The sequence below is a fragment of the Nothoprocta perdicaria genome, unplaced genomic scaffold (genome assembly GCF_003342845.1).
Source record: "Nothoprocta perdicaria isolate Ctin4 unplaced genomic scaffold, notPer1 scaffold_301, whole genome shotgun sequence".
Classification (NCBI taxonomy): domain Eukaryota; kingdom Metazoa; phylum Chordata; class Aves; order Tinamiformes; family Tinamidae; genus Nothoprocta; species Nothoprocta perdicaria.
This window is the reverse complement of record NW_020455535.1, coordinates 14762-36107: the sequence shown is the minus strand read 5'-3', so window position 1 is coordinate 36107 and position 21346 is coordinate 14762. Positions and strand designations below refer to the sequence as shown.

The following is a 21346-nucleotide window of genomic DNA, read 5'->3' as shown; positions in this document are numbered from 1 at the left end:
TAGTAAAAAAGACCACAAAGGTGAACCTTTGATCAAGTTGCTTACTATGAATTATATATGCTCAAATTCTGTATGCCAGGTGGTAGCAAGCTGGCTCTAAACTGACTTTAAACTGCTTTAAACTGACTGCTGCTCTGTAAGATGAAGTAGTATTTTTGAAGGGCTGCAAAGCTGATGAGCACCTGTCAAAGAGCAGAGTGGAAAGAGCTGAAACACTGAGCGAGCTCATCCTGCTGGCCAGACAGCAATTAACAGAGGACCTGACATGTCTGAGAGCAGCAGAGACAGCCTGGTGCTATCGCTTGGAAAGTTTAAATAACAATTTGCTATTTTCTTTCTTTCCAACAGACCTGCTCCTAAACATCCCCCCCAGGTACCCAAGGCTGGCAACACTGCTGATGTGAAATGACTAGAAAACCTGACACCTTTATTGGAAAAAGTGAAGACAGAAGTTTGCACTATCTTTAAACTCCAGCTGGAGTTCACTTTTATGACAATACTTAGAATTTTTAATGTTTAAAACAGCATAATTTTTAAGAATTCTGAGCTACTGCCTTTGGTGCTGTGCTGTGCTATGGTGCTCTGTATACTTGCTCAGGTACTTGTAAATTATTAATTTATGTTGAATATTTATTACAGTGCAGTGCACTGTAGTAGATATTTTTACCAGAGCTGAGCTTTCCTATGAAGGAAGCCGCCTTTTTTTTTTTTTTTTGTAATATTTTAGTGAACTTGAATAATTATGCTCTATTGGTCCTACGTAGAGTGTTTAGTTTTGACCTATTCTTTATGAAGTACTGATACTCATGGATAAACCAAATGTCTACAGACCATCTCAGTAGTTTATAGAAAACTTTTGAATAAGTACATCAGGTAAAACGTATTTTGGGAACATAGTGAAATGCCCAATATCTGCACCTGTATTAACCAGAGTACCCCGTGGCACCAGCAGTCGTACTGTAGTTTCCATTTTCATGTTACTGTTTGAAACTGTCACGAAATGTGTACTGAAAGATTCATTTTTTATTCTTCGTTTTTGACGAGTTCTCTTACTGAAGAAGTACTGTATATCATGAAAATTGTTCTGTAACCTCATTTTCCTCAGACACACTATGGTTAATACGTATTAATGCAGATATGGGGCCTGCAAGTGCCATTACATTTTGGATGCATTGGTAATTACAAGCAGTCTATATATATTGTGTAAGGTTGTACCATCTCGCTATGTTGTACAGCTATACGACATGTATAGCTAAGCATTACAGAGAATTACACCTTAAAAAGCAACTCTTATTTCTTTTGCCTCGTCGCTCTGCTTGTCAACTGTATTTTGCATAGTTACTACTGTTTTGTATTTAACTGCTCAAATATTGTTCTGGGTTTTTTACATTTTCATAACAAAATACCTACTTTAATAGATGGATATTTTAAGATGGGGAAGAAAAATCTCCATCACTCTTTACTATATCTAATTACATCTCATCTCTTCTAGTCCTCTGTAGCACTGCTGAATAAAGTTATTTCATATATGCTGTAATAAAAACAATTTTCAAATATCATTTAAAATAGAAGGATTGGGAACTATTGCCTTACATAGGTGAGTTTCCTAGTTGTTTGTAGTTTTTTCTTTAAGCAAAAATAAAAGCATTGATAGAAACTTGGATCTCTTTTCAGTAAGTATAATTGTATGTAGTTTTCCTCGGAATAGAGCAGTCATGTTTTTATGGATAACGTAAATAAACCAAAACAAACCATACTTTAGATTGTTGCTTAATAGCAAAATAAAATTAAAATTTGCTTCACAAAGCAACCATAATAGAAACACCAGCATGTTTTGTACTGTGTGGATAGTTATTACAATAGGAGGATGTTGATTCATCCTTGGCCTGGCAATGCGGTTGAATCCAAGCTTTTCCAGGTGCTATGAGAACATTTGTATGATGCTTTATAAGTCTGTGAGATATTTGCATTTAAAAGTTTTTAACTTCTGTCAACAGTTAACTTACATGTAAAAGGGGGGGAGCCGTCTCAATAAACAGCAGAAAACGTGATCTCATTTCTTTTGTTTGAAGAGGCCCCTTTCAGAATCACAGATACTTAACACTGCAGCCACCTATTTCTGAAAGTAGATGTAAGAGATTCTTACATGAAATTGTTAGAAAAAGAATGTGAAATTAGATGCATCTAAAGCTAGTGCCATTAAATTCCCTGAGCAAGGCCTACCACAAGTCTATTAAGGTAAGAAGTAGAAAACTGGGGTGTGACTTTTATTGAGATGTATGTTTTATGATATAGAAGTAGCCAAATCCGGCACTGAAACATATTCCTATATTTACAAGGAGCTTCTAACCAATATTTAATCCAGAACAGGGCACAGACCATCTAGTCTGGAAACTGAGCACACAGAAGCTGGCAAGTTCTGATGTTGTTAATACCCTGTTGCACTACAGACCTGTTCTCCACAACCTTCCTCCAAAAGCAGAAACAAAAGGAACACAAATAATTTTTCAGCTTGATCTCTACCATTCTTTCACTAAGTGTCCCCAGTCCCAGCAAAAGTGGCATTTGTGGATGAACCCACCTGTATGGTCTCGGCAAGAGGAGCGAGGGCTGGTGGCTTCTCCAGGTGGCCCACGTGAGCCCCGAGGCAACACGGCATTAACAAAATACCCTTTTGCTGTCTTAAGTCATCTCTCTTCCCAGAGAAATAGCTAAAAAATACATTTAAGCAAGCTGTGAACTATGAAAAACTGCTCAATAAGCAGGAAAGTATATGTCAGATTTATTAACTATTAACGCTTTTCTAAGTTAAACAGCTGCAGCATATGTATGCAATGACTTGGAAGGTAGTTTTATCATTTCAAGTGTGAGATGACATGTATATATTATCTCATGGAGCTGATATGTTATTTTTATACCTTTTGGGGGAAAAAAAATCCGAATTCTCTACCTGAAACAAAATACAAACTGCAAACACGCTGAGAAATGACTGCTATTACTTGAAATGAACAGATGGTGGTTACTGACACACTGCACACTGAATTTTATTTTTAAAGCAAAACTGAGGAGGAGGTATGATGTATGGAACAGTCACATAATCTGGCATCCTTGCAATTAGCAGTTATGCTAATTCATTTATACATACTCATACAAAATTCTACAGGCAGAAAAGATCTGTGAAAAAAAAACCACACAGTTCATGTTCAGTTCATTTTTTCTTTTTTCCCCCCTCAGGAGGATGAGAGTAATAGATGGTAGTGTGAGGGTTTGTTTGTTTGTTTTGTTTTTTTAATATATATGCAAAGTTAGTGATTAGACATGTAGATTTCATGCAAAATCCATTGTGAAAACTACATGAATCGTTTTACAATGTTAAAGACATTCTGAGCAAATTACCACGGAAGAGATCAGGATGTGAAATTTCAATGTTTGCTGCTCCGTTGTAGGCGTTATTGTACCTACCTGGCCTAGCTGCTTTCCAGAAAGTGCCTTCAGCAGAGGCTGTAAGGGCTGCCCTAACAAGTGCATCTACCTCTATGCCCTATACTTTAACTTTTAAACTACCTTGAACAGAGAAGATGCTTCATCCCTTCAAATAATCTTCTGCGGAGTTGAATTTCTCTTCAGGAGCGAGATTTCCCGATGAGCCCAGCGCCCGGGGTGCCGACGGGGAGCCCAGCGCCCGGGGTGCCGACGGGGAGCCCAGCGCCCGGGGTGCCGACGGGGAGCCCAGCGCCCGGGGTGCCGACGGCTGCTCCTCCTGGCCGCCTCGTCCCTGCTCCTGCTGCAGCCTCCCGCCCAATACTGCGGCTCCGCAGCTAGGCAAGCGCCCCTTCCAGAGGCGAGGAGAGGGCACAAAGCAGGCCACAAAAATGCTATTATGCAAATAGAACCACAATTACAAATCATAATGAGAAATGAATCAGTATGCAAAATAAAACACAAATAGCATCTCCCATCAAATCTCTCAATTTTAATTTCCCTATACTTTTTTTTTTTTTAACTGCTGTCACTTACCAGAGAGCATCTTTTAAGTCCATGATTTCCCTTTTCAAAGGCTTGAAATACTGAACACATATATAATTATTTCTTAGTTCAGTTCAAATCTTTTTTCTGATCATTTGAGTAACGTTTTCTTTTACTAACTTCTAATTCTAGTACTTTAACTACAAATTGCAACGTAGCAGTAAACAAATTAACTCTGCAACATAATTTTATAAACTCAGTAATGCTAAAGCTCATTCCACACACAGACCATCGTTCCAGATAACTACACTACATGTTGCCAGAAGTTAAAGCTGCTCTCACACACTAGTATATATGTTATATGTATATAATGTTAAATGAGAGAGAAGCATTAAAATTCACAGCATACTGAGACAAGCGTTTTAAAGCTCGGAATTCAGTTAATTCAGAGGTAGGATCCCCAACAGCATCATGATGTCAAAGATAAACATTTCCCTGCAATTCCCCTCCCTTGCTCTTTCCTTTTGCAAATAAAGTGGTGTTCTGGCTCTGGGTTTCCTCATCTGCACACTGGCTGCTCATGGGCCTTTGAGAGGAAAGCAGTGTGTAGATCTGTCTGGACAAAAAGAAAAATGAATTTTTATCTCTTTACTACATGTCCTACTTTTATATCGCTGAATTCAATTCCTTCGAGTACACATCTTTCCTACCTAAAGTCTCCTGTGCACAAGAGAAGCATCAGCGTAAGATAAAATTTGAATATTTTTAAATAAAACATTTAGAACAGACTTATGACTGTGAACAGTCAAACTAAGAGAAGGTACAGAAGTATTTTAGAAATGTGTTAAAGCAGGATGTCTAAAAATACAAAACATTTTCCTTTGAAAAAGTGCTGTGGTTAAAAAAATCATGTAGTTGTGATAATTTTCACTGCTTAATGTGTACTGCCTGCTTGGCTCAGCATGAGCACAGACTAGAGTAAAGCCAACCAACACTTTTTTTTTTGAACCATTCCTTTATAATGCTTAATGCTTCACCTTGCTAAACTTTTCAGTCTATGCAATAGGCTTTTATCAATGTAACAGGTTTTTACTTATGTATGAATTTCATGTAGAATCTTACTTTCAAAGGTGCTTCAAGCGAAGACAATCTCGAAATTCAATGCTGAAAAACTTGCTTATTGTTAAGTACTCTCAATAAATGTGGTATATTTGGTTTTGTCTATGTAATTATCCACATTGTTAATAAAATGCAAGCATTTCCTCAACATAAAATATACCATAAAATATACCAGATAAGGGTATTTTTCCATTGCTCTAAATACACATATGAAATAAAAGGATAATATGGAACAAACACCTTTTTTTCTCTCTGGTATATAGGATTCATTATTATGTCACTGCAGTTTATGGATGCAGATATTCCCAGAACATGTTTGAAATTTTTTTTCAGTTAAAAAAGGAAACAATTTGCTAAGTAATTATTAAAAAAAGTTAAGCCAGGAATAATATACATAATATACCATTAAAAAACAAGAAGCAAATAGATGCATTGGCTGTTCTGCAGACTGAAAACACAGGCAGAGCGAGAGCACATAGCAGACAGACGGAATAACAAGCAACTGCCATTAAGCAGCATGTCTAATAGAGCAGTCCTTGTCCAGCTGATTACGGAGCAGAAATTTAATCCTGCACAAGTCGCTTACCTGTTTACCATGGGCCAGAACTGGCTTTGGGCAGGGAGGCTGGACAGGTGACTTTGCAGGTGTTTAAGTCTATGCAGATAAATGGCCTTGCACGCTCTGCATTTCAGTGGTGTGTGAGCATGCCTGCGATTTCAGGAAGCTCCCAGCTCCCTGCCCTGCAGCTTCTGGGATCTCAGGTATTTGCAGAGGAATCCCTAACCTGCAGAGCGTTTCACTGTAGAAAATGCTAGCAATGAATGTCATTTATCTTTAACAGTAAATCAGTCTTTTTACTTACTATGCAACAGATATGGTCTGCTACTAAAGCAGTGTTGATTTAAAAATAACCTTCCTCCCTTCAAGCTTAGTTCAACTGTCCATTTCAGAGTACAGTACGCAGGATACAAATACTCCATTATTGTATGTGGTAAGTAAATCCAGCTACTATTTAATGCCAGGCTAAGCCAAAGGTTAAAATAATGATTTTACATCTTTAAAAAGAAGAATAACTTTGTTGGTTTGAATTTGACAGTGACAACTTCTGTGTACCTCCCAGCCAATGTCCCTGCCAGACAGGACGATAGCGAAGATTTGTCTGAAAGTTCCAGGCTAATACCCAATTATTTTTCCATTAAGGCTGCAAATAACTGAAATCCAAAAGATCAAGTATATATTTATATTTACAAAGATAGATCAACTTTATAGTTTCCTACCAAGCTTTCCTGATAGCATGTTAGCTAGCTGAACACCTTAAATGTATTCTTTAATCCCAGCTCAATGTGCTGCACAGCACTGTGCTCATGATTTGAGGCTAGGCAGCCTCTCCTTGGAAAATTTAAAGATGAATATTAACAAGTTTCAGTAAGAATTGCTAATTTTGTTTACTAGAGGGACAGTCATGAAGACAGAAAGGTTTTAAAGAAGAAAGGAGAGCATTAAAGAAGAAAAGAAAAATCCAGCATTTCATTTACAGATGACTTGCAGTATTCCCAAGGGAATGTCAACAAGGAATGTTTGTGTATGTGAATATTTTCCTTTACATCTAACAATGGATACAAAAGGGTTTTGGTTTCAATGTAAGGACAAAGCTATTCTAAAACTATAGATATGCTTAAAAGCAAAAGACCTTCCCTGACTTTTATCATTACCCATCTCTGAGTTGCAAGGTAGGGAAATAGCAGATTTTCCCCCAGCTTTTTCTGCTTGTCTTCTAATACAGTAACCAAGTTCTAAACAAACAAAAATCAGAAATATAGATGGAAATATGTTTAAAAAATAAATTGGGAAATCAGATATAGAAATTATTCATGCTTGCCTGTGAAAACTTCTAGCTATTTCCAGATAAAAACAACAGCATATTCAATTTAACAGTTAAAAAATAAAAGGAGGAGGAAACTTTGTTTACTTTTGCAACCTGATATTTTTCACTGCAGAAATTCTCCTCAGTGGTGTCCACCCAAATGCTTTAATTTTTACATGTTGCAAAAGACAAATATTTATTAAATCTGGAGATAAATCTGTTTGCATTGTTGATGTGACCCAAAGTCAGATTAAGAGATGATATTGTTTCTAAATTGAATATCAAATATCACCATCGATTACATGGCTGTATAGTGAACTCCACATCTCTGAGCTTGGCCGAAAGAGCACCGCGATGATCAATGCTTTGCAGAACTGCAGATATGAGAAGCAAGATCCATCCCCTGGTTCCTGTGGCACCTGGAACCACAATCACCAAAGCTCCGTGTTGGGCTGCAGTCCTGGAGACTCCTCCCAGAGCCCTCGGTGGAGCAGAGGTTGAAACAAAAGCCGTAGTCTATGATAAGCAGCAGACCAGGGTGTGTTTTACACTAATCTAGAGCTAAAGCTCTAACGACGACTCGTAGTCTGAAACTCACGGCCCGACCCACGTGCTGTGGGTTCCACATCCAGGATCCTTTCCTCACTTCTTCCCTCTTTATCATGTTTGGGTCTTTCTCTGTCATTCCTTCCTCCTTTTCAACGTATCCCCTTTGAGCTCTGCTATCTGGCAGATTTAGCCAATTTTATGTAAATCCTCCAGTTTTCACCACAACACAGGTCTCTTGCCAGACCATTTTTCTCAGCCAGTCTGGCAAATCCCAAACCTAAAGGTAGTTACAGAGGAATATTCTATACAAGTACCTTTATGGAGTCTTTTTTTCCCCTTTCTCTTTGTTTTTAACATCTGTCAGGAAATTTGCAACTGAAATGTATCCTAGGAAACTCCACAAACACCAGCATGAATAACAGGAAAGATAATTAAACAGAGTGATGTGAGTAGGTGAATTAGGCTTTCAAGAAGCTCACATTTCAGATTTATCTTCCCTGACAGCCTTGACTTTACTGGACTATTAACAGGGCTTGGGATGTTGTTCCTTCACACTGTCAAACTGCACTGAAATTTGCAGTACTGGGCGTTTATCTCCCCCACCCACAATGTCCTCAAGTTTCCAAAGTTAAAAAAAAATCCCTAAATCCAAAATACTTTTTCCAGCAAGAGACCTGACTGCTAAGGGAACTTCAACTTAACCTTAATCAGTTCTTCTCTCACCACTTCAGCCAATGATAACTGCTGGCCACTCATCGCTCCAAAATCTGGTCCTTTTGAGGAACAACAACAACAAAATATTACCTGCCTTTTATCCTCTGGAAACAAAGCATGAAAAAAAGACAAGTTAAAAGCTTTATAGTGGCTACTACTAAATGGAAATTTTTCCAGAATCTAACCCTCAAAATATTCCCTCACAGCAGAATATATCCATTGGCCATGCACCTTAAAGAAACACCATTCCTGGGAAGAAACTTTCTCTTTCTGTTCATCTAGAAGTATCAGAGCACAAGAATGAAAAGCATATTATACTGTACAGCACTATACATTCATTAACGGAAAAAGCATAGTTTTAGGTGCCTTAGTCATTAAACTTACTGTTAGAATAAATATCCATCAACATTAAAACTGTGAAGACAGGAATCCTGATAAACTCCAAAACAATGCAGTAATATCTGGTAATTAATGAAAAAATCTCTATTTTACAAAAGGAATAAACTCCATAACACAGTCTGCAAGTTTTTAGTAACATTTATTAAATCCATATCATCCTGACTAACTTAACACAACCATTTGATAAGTTTAAGCTTATCTCCTCTTTGTTTCCTGCCCCTTGCTCTGTCTGCACTCCCGAAGGAGCCTCAATCAATCTGATTTTTTCCACAATCTAGACTTGTTTTACAGGTCATCAATTTAATTTCTCGGTGCTTTACATTCTCTCCTATTCTCAATTAGGATAACACTATATCCATCACTCCTTATCTCTGAATCTTCAACTTTTCATTTCGTCTGCCAGCACTCTTAAATCAGAGCTTCTGAGCACCTTATCAACTGCAACCACGTTGATTAAATAATATCACCCACTTGCTAATATTTACTGAGCCATCACTAAATATCTCCCATTTTGCTTGCTAATGCACAGTTGTGTCCCCCTGTGGTGTGAGGCAAAAAGCAGGCAATCCTGGCTATGTCCAGCTTTATGGGAGCCTGCAAATAAAGTAAAATGCTGTATTTTTACTAAAGCTACAAGAACTTCCATTTTAGGACAGGGAGATTTGCTATCATATCCTATAGCTCCTACTAGTAAGAGAATTTTCCATACTACCCATACCTTGAGGAACTGTTATATGCCCATAAATGAAATACAGCTAAAAAGGAAAGGAATAACAATGTCCTCATGCCAATGCTCTGGAGAGCACCAGACTAGCATGGGTCTGGAAGACCAGCCTCTCTAGATCTAGGAAAATGTCGTCTTCTCAATGAAATATACGGATAAAACACTGACCTTACAGTATCATTAATCACACTTGCAATAACATGACCACGTCCTCCCATCCACATCCCAATGCAAAGCCATGAAATCTCCCAGATCTCTGGCTTTCCAACAAGAGATTTCTCTCTGGCCTTAAGATTTGACATGTGTAACAATACCCAGGTGACCATCAAAACTGTAATATTAAAAAAAATAAGAAATGCTGTGAAGATGGGACATCACTATCATTGTTCCAAGTGTTAAGGGTGTTCACTACCATCTAAGTGTCTGATAAGGAAGAGTAAAAATCTATCAAAAATCTAGCCCTATAATGTGTGTCTAAGTTGAAAATAGCTGATGCTGTACTGACAAGGAATAGGATTGTAACTATATTTTTGAAGTTTGGTGAGCTCCTAAGAGCTTTCTGAAATCCTCTAAAGGGTCAGCCCACTTCAAAGGTCAGTAAGACAGTGGACGAGAGACAGAGGCATCAAACCTGCCTGGCAAGCAACTATTTTACAGTCATGTCTCATGCACCCTGTTTAAACAAGATGGATAAGTGGAAAAATGTGATTCAGAATTCGGGTAATTAGCCTAAAAGTTTCATTTTAGCTAGCAAGAGTTGCTATCCTGTTTTATAACATATTGTATTCACTGAATGTACCCTTGCACACTCATTTAGGTCCAAAACCTTAAATACTTAAGAAATTAAATACTTAAAAACTCAGAGAGTTTCCAAAGCCTAGAACTTAGTCACAAAGTTTTAAGCTACAGCTAAAGAAATAACTAACATGTAGGAACAGAGCCCTTGGAAGGAAAAGCCAAGACAGTTAATAAAAATCCTGAGGACAGGCTTTAAGAACAGGCTTCCTTGGAGGCTAACAACAATTTTACCACCCTTCCCCGGGAACATCACTCCTATGATTGCCAGCCTTTGCTGTTGAACTGGTGTCAAACAATACAGCAATCAGCACACTATTTTTTTTAATGGATTTAGAGAACAAGAAACAACTAATCCCAAAAGAAATCTTTACACTGAGATGCTGTAATTAAAGCCATTGAAGTAAATAGCTCATGTACTTTTACAGACAAGACAGGGACCCACCTACACAGCACTAAACCAAAATGACATTATTTGGAAGCCATCCAGTCTACAGAAAATTCCTTAAGCTCCGTAAATGAAGAGCAATGCACAATGGAGTTCAATTTAATGCAGATTCACCTGTCTCCAAGTCTGCTGGAGCTGCAACTTGGGACAGGCTCTTTCTTAAATAAAGATATCAGTGTTGTTTGCTTCCTATCCCTTCAGGTCTAACTGTTAATACATAAATTAGAGAAGGAGGGGAAAACAGGCCAGAGCCAAGCATGTACACGCATTTGGCATATATGGGAAAGAGCACAAGGATTCCCTCTTTAGGTTTCTTCTGGAGGACACCACCTCCAAGCTACAATGTTCTGTGCTCAAAACTGAGACAAAAGTGGATTAACAAAGACTCCCCCTTTCCAATAGCATGGACTTGAAGCTCCAGACATACATTTTTTTTTTTTACTATAAATTGCTATGGGATTGTATATTATTATCCCCCAGCGGCCTGATCCCACTTTCTTTCCCTCAGGACACTCTGCAAGCAAACTCTAACCTACTCGGATGCAAGTTCAACCAGCTCGAACTAGTCACCAAATATTTAACTAGGAGCCTTCCTTACACTGAAGCAGATGAGAACTTGCACAATCCCATCCGTGGGCTAAAAAAATGGTAGTAACAAAATCTGGAAAATATTCTACATCCTAAGTTAAAAATTATTATTTTGCAACTGTGATCAGACTATAAATAGCCTGATTATGAAAACATAATGACAAGCCAAAATATAACATATGTTTTAATATACTATAATCACTTTAAGTATAGATACATGTTGCAATACCAATCTTATACAGCCTCTATACACCATAAATAAATTCACATTATATATTTTTTGCACTTCCATTCTTCTGGTGTACATATGTTCCCTTATATAGGAATATTTTCACAAAACATAGAATCTTCAAAAAAAACTTTGATATGTTTTTACTAAAATGGATACTGAAAAATGTTTATGCTAGATTTGCATAGGGATTACATTCTTGATAGCTTTTTAGAATGTTTAAAAGCAATATTACTTAAGGATTTTTCTTCATTAAAAATGAATGCAGGAGTAAAAAGATTACCGTGATCGTAATCTTTAATAACGACATTTTTAGACTAAAATTATACAGTACCTATTTTTTCCCCAGTGTACCTTGATCTATTATTTGATCCAAACACAGGAAAGAAAGCAAAAAATAAATCAAATCCTGTTGGATGAGATAAAGGAAGGCAGTAATACCTGTCATGTCCTTTCTGCAAAGCAATCATCAGAGCAGGAAAGTCCAATTTATCAGGAACATCTACCTTCCCAGGTCTTACAAGCTAAAAGGAAAAAAGGGAAAGAAATGTTACCAAACAAATATTGGCAGAGGGCAACTACTTGTATAGTGATTTTAAATACTCTAATCATTCATTAAATTTGTCAGTGGTGTGAGACAAAATAATTATAGATTACATTTTAGATAAAATTTGCAAATATAAAAGCTAAGTCTGATACACAGCGTCTCAGAAGACACTGATAATTGAATTTTGAAAGAGCACAATTGCATATTATTTGTAGTACAAAATGGGCAAATTCATTTTAGTAGCATAGTATTGACCTACTACAGGCAAATGATCAGTTTTCATGTTTTACAAAGCAAAGCCCTGTTATTTTGTATATTCCGGTTTAGTAACAGAAAGCACACCATGATTTTGCATTAGATGGGTCACGCAATATATTATTCAAAGTTGTTATAAGAAGCGATATCATTAACAGAACAGAATATGTCAGATAATTGTCTTCCTTGGTGACTTGGCTTCCAAGTCTGCCTTAAAAATACCTTCTAAAAAAAAGAAACCAAAAAAACACCAAAAACCAAACATAACCAACTTAAGCTAATCCTGTTACTTTCTAGTAAATTTTAAATTATTTTATTTAGAGAAAAATAGAGCTTATATCTGAAGCTTGAGTTTTCACAGTTCTTGATGCATTGGTTAGCAATGTAATCCCAAAATATTTTTCAGATAAATACATAATTCTGGAAAAGTCCCACAGCCTCTTTTTCCTTTTTCTTTTCTCTTTTTTTCATGTTTTTTTTTTTCCTTTTTTTTTAATTAAAGAAAAAAAGAAAAGAAGTTCTTTTTTTTATTATTATTAAAGAAAAAAAACAAAAGGAAAAAAAGAAACATGAAACATCCCTGGAAAGATTCAAAATCCAACTGAGCCAGGCCCTGAGCAATGTTGCCCCAGCTGGATCTGACCTGAGCAGAGGGCTGGACCAGAAGACCTCCTGAAGTCTCTTTCAACCCACAAGAACCTGTGGTTCTAGACATGAACCTTTGTCTCCCTAGAGTGAAAAATCTTCACTATTTGCACTAAATTTTAACAAGAAATTATGTTTTTCACGTAGGCAGATTAAATGGGCCTTCCCCATGATTTCCTACAGGGGAGCTGACCTTTCACAGCAAACGTGATTATTAGAGGAAAAACATAAAATCTGTGAGGGTGAAGATCATAGATTTATCTTTTGAAATAAATCCTTCACGCGTTATCAGAGCTGGTTAACTGCAAGTGTTCAGGCAGTCATACTGCATGCCGATAACACCTTTATTTACAGAATTTAAGGCTCCAGTGAAAGCAGTCAGTAAATGATGAGATTACTAGTGAAGACACTCACCAATTAACAAGCAGCAGCTGTTTCTCATCTTTTTTAGGGTACATTTGATTAAAATTGCATGCTTCATTTAAGCAGAATTTTCTTGTACTTTACCAAAGAGGAAGAGAGAACTCCTTTCAAACAAAGTAGCTGCTTTTCTCATTTATTAAACCCCTTTCCAATTGAATACAAATTAGAAACCTATTCTGCTTTAGTGTGTACGACTAGCAAACACTATTTTAAAAATCAGAGTTTAAAAAAATATTTTGTATTTTAAGAAAAAATAAGCTGTAACAAAAAATATTTGGTCCAACAAGTTATAAAGGCCTAAACTATATGTTCTTTGCTACTTAGTGGTTGTTCAGTGTGTGCGCATGTATGGAAAATATGTATAAACTCACACACACATATATAAATACACATGCATGTATGCTTATATGTATATTAGAGAGTAGAAAATGACATTTTAATATGAAGATTTTCTAGATGTTAGATCAAGCACAGGATTGCTGTGACCCAGCATGGTCTAATCTGCAACGCAATCAACCTAAAACTACTTAAAGAGATTTCTGCTTGGTGCCATTATGAAATGTAAAAGCTTAATACAGTTCGAAAATATCTACACAGGGAATAAAAATTGATGATAAGGCACAACAAGACACAGTGACTGGAAATTGAAACTAATGAAGTATACACAAGAAAAAAGGCATGGCTTTTAAACTGCACGGGTAATTACTCTCTGGAACAACTTACCTACAGCTGTAGTGGATTCTTCACAGTTATTCTCATTTAGGCATGAACAAGATTTTACGAAGAAAATCCTATGGTTTATGCTATGCCAGAGGTTGGGTGCTAGCCATAATGATCTGGACATGGGGCTTATATAACTTGTACATTAACATTTTGCAAGAATAGAACTATTTTAAGTAAGCTTGTGTTACTTGAAAAGTTCGAGGTTTATTATAAAAGCATGAAGAGATAATCTCAACTTCAGAAGCTCTACCTGCAATCAAATGAACTTGCTCAAAATTATTTTATATACTATCAGCTCTTCAAGTACTGATGTATTTTAAACATCAGCAGCATCTATCAAGACTTATTTGCATGTTTTAGGAAAACTCTCTTGCCTTTAATGTGGAAAGCATGCATGGGGTATGCAACTTGAGGGTCTGAAGTGAGAGCAACTTGAAGAAAAAAGGTTCATGATAAAATTCGAATTCCCTATTTCATATATCATTTTAAAATGTGCTGTTGCTTGATTCCAAGCATATATTATTCAAGTCTCAGAATGTTTAACCAGAAAAAAAAATTATTTTCTTCTATAATGATTTTATGTTACTCATATGATACTTGATCATCTGCCATTTACAGAAGTTACTTCTGCCTCTGTTAGTTTAAGGGCTCCATTTTCTATAGTTGGCCCTTTCACACTTCGACTGCAACTTTTAATAACTTCAGAAATGTAAGTTTTCCTAGGCAACCAATTCACTGACTAGAATCTTGGACTCCTGAAGAGATGTGCAACTGATATTCTCAAAAAAATGGTTTCTAAGGAAGTCACAGAAAGCGTGTGCATGTCAACATCTTTCACTTACAGATATATTTTTGGTATCATAATCATATTCATCCTAAATATAGAAAACAAGCATACAGCTATGTCAAAGGAATACATATCATTTTGTTTTAAAAATATTAGAAAGAACATTTTAGAGATTATAACTATAATCTGCAGATTAATTTTATTCTCCTACTGACTATTATTATAAAATTATGTGAGGCCCCTAGTATTTGCTCAGAAGACGTATTATGCTTTTTGAACATCTCCAAATTTATCTCCCTTTAAAAAAATGCTGTGTAAAGATCTCTCAAATTAGTCATTTTAAAATTCTGTGCTACTTACTAGTGGTGGACACAGAGATAACTGGTCCATGAGCACAAACTCCTTTAGCACTAGAGACCTTTAATTGAAATCTGTCAGACATTCTTAGCTCAAGGGCAGCCACAAACTCTGTGGAGCAAATCCTCTAAAGAGAAAGAAAATAAATAGTCTCACATTCAAATATTGCACATCATTCAAATATTGCACATCATTCAAATATTGCACATCATTCAAATATTGCACATCATTCAAATATTGCAAACACTTTCCAAACATTTCAACATATACAAAGTGATCATAAATACTACCAGAGTATTTTCAAAACATAAACACTATTCCACAAGAAAAAACGTCCTTAAGTTTTGCATCACTGCTCCCTTACTGATTCATCCACCAAATCAGGGCACCAGGATACAATCTATATTGGAACGTAATGATTTATTTTTTCAATGTAAGCTAAGTTATAAATCAAGACCAGGATGCAAATGATAAAGTCACTGCTACTGCAGTTACAGTAGGGCCTTTTTTTTTTTCCGTTTTGCTCCTGTCTCTGTGCATTTGGTTTCAGTCAAACCCAAGGGAAAATCCTGTCTTGGAGTAGCAGTGACTATTTTACAAGCTATGCTAAACACAACTTTTTTAATTGTCCCGTACAGGAAAAAAAATAATTCCCAAATAATCTTATCATTGCATGTGTATCAGCTATTCTCATATGAATAACGCCAGCTTTAGACAGGAAAAGCCCTTTCTGCCTCTAAATACCTCATCTTCACGTGTGCTTAAATCAATAGATGACTACTGTTTGGGGAAAAAAAAAAGTACAAATATGCTTTCATTTACAGATGATCTACAAATTTAAATTATAAAATAATTTTTGCCATAGTAAATATTTCAGAAGAGCAGATTTTTTTGGTTTCATATTATAAAATAACTCTTAAGTGAACTATTAATGAAATATTTACAGTCTCTGAAGTCCAGCATGCATTACCTGCTATTTAACAAGAACACTTCCTTTGCAGAGCTGTTTGTTACAAATTGCTTTTATACTTAGATAATTTTGAAAGCTGGATGTAGGTAGAGATGCATTTATGGACTATAAAGGAAGGCAACTTGACAAAGCATAAAAAGGTTAGGACTAATACAGTCTAATTCTGCCACCTAGTGCTAGTTAATATAAATTTCCTAAAGACATCACTATGTGTCAGGAAAAAAAAAAAAAAAAAGAGAGAGAGAGAGAAAAAAACATATTCATCTGAAAGAAAAGGATCAAAATGCATAATCATGCAATCATGCAATGCAAAAGGCTTCAGAGATCCCCAGAAGATTCCTCTCCGGGGAGCCTAAGGAAAGCCAGACTATATGGTGTGGATGTATACCCTCATCCACCTTGCAACTGCTTCATAAACAAGCTGCTCGGTTACAAACACAGCTGCAGATCCACATACAAAACCACACGACAGTAAAAAAGGGGGGGAAAGAAACAGAGGAAATGTTAAAGCATTAATATCCATTTTCAACATCCTAAATGATTTTCCGTTTTCTTCATGTTTCCTTACACACAAGCAAAGAATCTCTGCTCTTTAGGAATACTATTGACTCCATATTTACTTCAATAATGGAAAGGGGAACAGGGAGACCCACTACTCATTTTGTGATAATACCTGAAAAGTAGATATGGGATCTAAGTGTATTTTCATAGGAAGGGTTGGTTTGCTCCAAGTGGCTGACACACTTGTAAATTGAATTGTAAACCTCTAAGCTTTACATGGTCTCTGTAACCTGTCAGCCAGAGGTACCCAACACACAGGCGGGGAACAAATACCAGTCCTAGGGAAGTCGGCAGAATTTTCCTCATTTTCTGTCCACATACCGACTCTCTGTATAAAAGAAATGGCACAGGGCAGATCTGAACAAGTGATTTCAGGAAGCCCTGAAATTATTCACAACTTGGAATGCCCCCTACCAACAAAAAATAATATGTATCAAGGTAGAAAATATTCCTTGATAATACTTGCAGTTAAAATTAATACTTATTCAAAATGGTTATTAATAAATTAGTTTAGCTCTTAATAATATATTGCAAAACATTTTTGCAAATCAAAGATGTTTTGCAAAACATCTACTTTTACTTTTTACTCTTGCAGAGAGACTTAACTGTCTTTACAGCAAGTGGTAAGCATTTCAATCCTTCTCAAATGTAGAAAGCTTAACAGGTTGTCAGATAGTAGTGTACCTACGTATATAAGACACAGTAAGTATGTTGTTCTGGGTGTTCTGCATATTTTAAACCATTGCTGTTATTTTAACCATTGCATTCCTATTTTTCTCTCTGGGCTCCAAAGCATCTTAATACTGCCCAGTCATTTCTCCTGCAGCTGGAGTACATGGTTTGTTGTTGATTCTTTCTCCTAAAATGGAACAAATATTTGAACAGATTACCATTTTAATACAGTATGTATAAATATTGTCATAAAGTGTCATAAAATGGACTTGGGACATTTAATAGTGAAATTACATTATCCTTTGTTTTAATACTTGTGCCTATAAGAGCTTCCTTTGGAAGTTTGCTTCTACAGAGCAGTGAAATATTTATTATTTGGTCAATATGACACTCTAAGAGACAGGCATGTGTGCATTGATTCAGTTTATCAGTCATATAAGACTATTAAACATGAAAACTGATTTTCACTTATATTTTAACATGGTCTAGGGCTGGAGAAACTACTGAAAACCAACAAACTTTTCTGAGAGCCCTACTGTCCTGTCCATACCATAATGGCACAAATTCTTTTATTTTTAAGTTAGCAAGCCAATCTAACTCCTGTTGCATTTAACGAGATTCATTCATCAACTATTCTGCCTATGATTCATACTATTGTGCATTCTTTCTATATAAGACTATTTAACTTCAATGTCAACTAGATTAGTTCTTGTATTAGAAAAAAAATCTTACACAGATTCCAAACCTGGTATTAGTTAATTATATCCCTTGCTTGTAAAACTTATATCACTTTAGCACAACATGGTAATTTCTAGAAGAGGTAGGCTTCGATAAAAAGTAGCTAGGATCAGCACTAATAGTAAAGGCTTTTTAACTGAAGGATTGCAAAATGTTGCCCTTTGCCCACTGAAAAACCTTTCCTATCTTTTACATCTTTCCTGAAAATACGTCTTCAGCACATACATTTGGAAATGGGAACGTACTTCCCCTCTCCCTACTGACTAAGATACATGTATTTCTATGCATTATGTGCACACAAACTCAATGTTTAGTACTACCATGACTTTGAGGAAGATACATTGAGTCTGTACCAAAATATTTCTGTCACAAAAAGTAGTCTACTTTGACCACAACTTCTTTTGGTGTGGGAAGGTGCCTGCTCTTTTATGATAAAATAGTTTAATTTCCCAATAGAAAAGCTATCACTTGTTAAAAAGCAGCAAAGCAACATCTAACTTGAAGAAGGGTGCTTCAAAATTCATATTCCATTATACTTTTATGCACTGTGCACTACAACTGCATAGCTTTCAGATGCATACAGTGGAGAGCAGTATGTTAACAAATATAAGAGCTCAACACTTATTACTGCCTTCAGAAATCTTGAACACCAGAAAAGGAACACTCTCGTATCAGGAGGTCCCAAGCTCTTCCTCCAGCCAAGTCCTCCTCATCTTCCATTTCATTATTTGTTCTTGCTTTGATCTCAGTATCTCACAGTGGAGATAAAACACTCTGTTTGTTGGGAATGTTTTACAGCTGAATTAGCTAAATCTCTGTCCACTGAATTCTCTGTCATAGCACTAGCAAATCCTGTGCTATGACTGTATCTCAGATAGATCACACATATCGCACCAATATGTTAATAATGTTTTCTGGAAGAAAATTTGTCTTGATTTGTATCAACAGCAAAACTCCCACTGAACTCAAAGGCTAAAGATTTAGTTCCCCATCTGTAACAAAACAGACATTCAGACCAAATCCCAGCTGTTTATACAAGGACAAAGCAGCCCTGATTTGGCAGACCAGTCATGCCAATTCACAGGAACCTCTCAGCATTTTGGCTTGCAGAAGCCCTGCGGGGTTAAAGCCAACACATGAAAATTGACTCCACTTAAGTTTGTAGCAAAACTCCTATTGACTTGATGTGGGCAAAAACTTTAACATCTTGGGCAAAATTAATCAAAACTGGTAGCCAAACTAAGCAAATGGGGTTCTCTGGGACTCAGCAGACACTGATACCATTACAAGAGCTCGGTCACAAAACACAGCAGTGACCAAACGGAGCTGGAAGGTGCCAAGCTACAACAGTGACACATGACAACAGTCTCTCACTCTCAAAATAAAGCAGATGTTTTCTTTCCCAAGCAGATTGGCCCCTGGCAGCTTCGGCATGAGTGGATAAATCCAGCCTTGCCAGCTCCGGGTCAGCTGCACGGGCAAACGTGTCCAACCTCGGTGGGCAAAAGCCCATCCTCCTTCCTGGCAGAGCTCACTGTCCTCCTCTCAGCCTTGCCTTGCAGACCTCACTGCTGCCCCTTGCAGGGAGGCAGTATTTGTTTATCAGAAGGTATCCTATACGTGTAGCACACATTTTTACATCGTGCTTCACTAAATAAGTTACAAATTATGTAAAATGAGGCAAATTATGTAAAATTTGTAAGGGTAAATAAATTATTAGATGCTATGCTTTTTTTTTTAAGAGTATTGATCTATAATAGATCAATAAAATTTGTAGTTACAAAAAAATACTATGAAATAACTTTTCCTTTCATATTAACTTCAGATTTATTTAGACTAACTAAATTATTTTTACACATGCTTTTACTATTCTGCATGAACTAAGACATTAGACAACCTTTATCAAAAAAATACACTGTAGAGAGAGATATCAACAGGTTTTTTGGAACTTTTTTTTAAAAATCAGAACAAAATATGAAAACTATCATCTTCAATTAAATCTTTAAGAGAAGGTTCAACTTGCAATACAGAAAACTAATTCTGGAGTAAAGAGACAGATGCTATTTATGACTTTCCTTTCAAAAATCCATCACAGCAACAATGACTACTCCAAAAGCTGCGTGTTTGCAGCCAAAAATTGCAAAGAAAACCGAAGTGATGGATTAACAAAACAACAGGCCAGCCATGCAGATTCAGCCTCTGCTGAAACAGCAGATCTGCTCTTCTCTTCAACAAGCTCTTCTAGGCTTTAACACATTTTTTGGTTTTAGCTTGTGCAGTTTCAGCTTATGCAGAGCCCGTCCACCTCCCACTACTGCACCACTTTGCCTCGACTTCTCTTCCAACCTATTCTCCCAGTAGCAGTAAAAAGAGAGCCTCTTTTGCTTCCTAAACAATTTGGGTTAAATTGTGGCTCCTGTTTAGCAACAGCAAAGCCCTGCTGACTTCAGCGTGACTGAGGAGCTGCTTTCCACTTGATCTTGCCTTCTGCCTGCAAATCTATCATGAGCACTATTGACTACCACCTGTGATGCAAGTGCTTCACTGTTCTTCTGCCCTTACACTGCATATCTTTCACTTTCTTTGCTCTATTTCCCTTTCCACATCTTTAATCAAGCTCCTCAGGACCTAGAAATTCCTATTTTGGAGCTTAAAAGCATTTTTGCTCTCCTATTCAAAGTAAAATATAACCCCATCACTAATATTTGGGCCGAACTCCCAATTTGTTCTAAGATACTTTCCAGAGCAAATTTTTCATCTGTTTATAAAGCAAAAACAGCCCCACTCTGCCAAGTGCACGGATGTGTCTCTAGTCCTTTCACAGTCCACCACAAGCCCCATCAGACAGTCTGGCCCCCACCCAAACCCCTTGTCTGTAGCTCCTGTCATTTGGAACAAACTGTGTTAATACCGTCTAGCTGACTCTTCTTCTCATTTCAAATCCAAGTCCAAGAAATCCTTTCCTCTCTTCCCTGAGAGTTATCTCAATTTCTTCCCTTCTTCCTCCTGCTGTTCCTGAGCTGGGAAGCGTTCAGGCTGCAGTATGCACGAGTATTATATCAAAGACTTCAAAAGAAAATGCTGCTCTTGCTTTTTCAAGATGAACAGAAAGCAGATGAAGATACCTCATTAGATGAAACCTAACAAATCCACCAATAAATTAGAATAAAATTCTGTTTAGATCTTCTATCATCTTTCTTCTTTAGATGCCTTAATATTTAAAAAATACTTAAAGCTGTTCCCTAAAACAGATTAGGAAAAAAAAATGTGAA

At 36.6% G+C, this 21346-nt stretch overlaps 1 protein-coding gene and 1 long non-coding RNA gene across 3 annotated transcripts in view; one reads left to right on the top strand and one right to left on the bottom strand.

Annotated features, from left to right (window-relative positions):
• ADAM12 (ADAM metallopeptidase domain 12) overlaps positions 1 to 419 on the top strand; it is a 121059-nt gene extending 120640 nt beyond the window's left edge. The window contains exon 22 of the mRNA XM_026042442.1: positions 349 to 419. Coding sequence (XP_025898227.1) covers positions 349 to 409 — 61 coding nt within the window. The 3' untranslated portion in view covers positions 410 to 419. The remainder of the gene's footprint in view (positions 1 to 348) is intronic.
• Positions 420 to 5603: 5184 nt separating this feature from the next.
• LOC112949968 overlaps positions 5604 to 21346 on the bottom strand; it is a 23883-nt gene continuing 8140 nt past the window's right edge. Inside the window, exons 2-4 of one of the 2 annotated variants that reach the window (XR_003249913.1) lie at positions 15137 to 15260; positions 11838 to 11920; positions 5604 to 7431 (exon numbers count right to left, since the gene is read on the bottom strand). This is a non-coding gene — a long non-coding RNA (uncharacterized LOC112949968). The remainder of the gene's footprint in view (positions 7432 to 11837; positions 11921 to 15136; positions 15261 to 21346) is intronic. The other variant, XR_003249914.1, reaches the window with a different exon arrangement.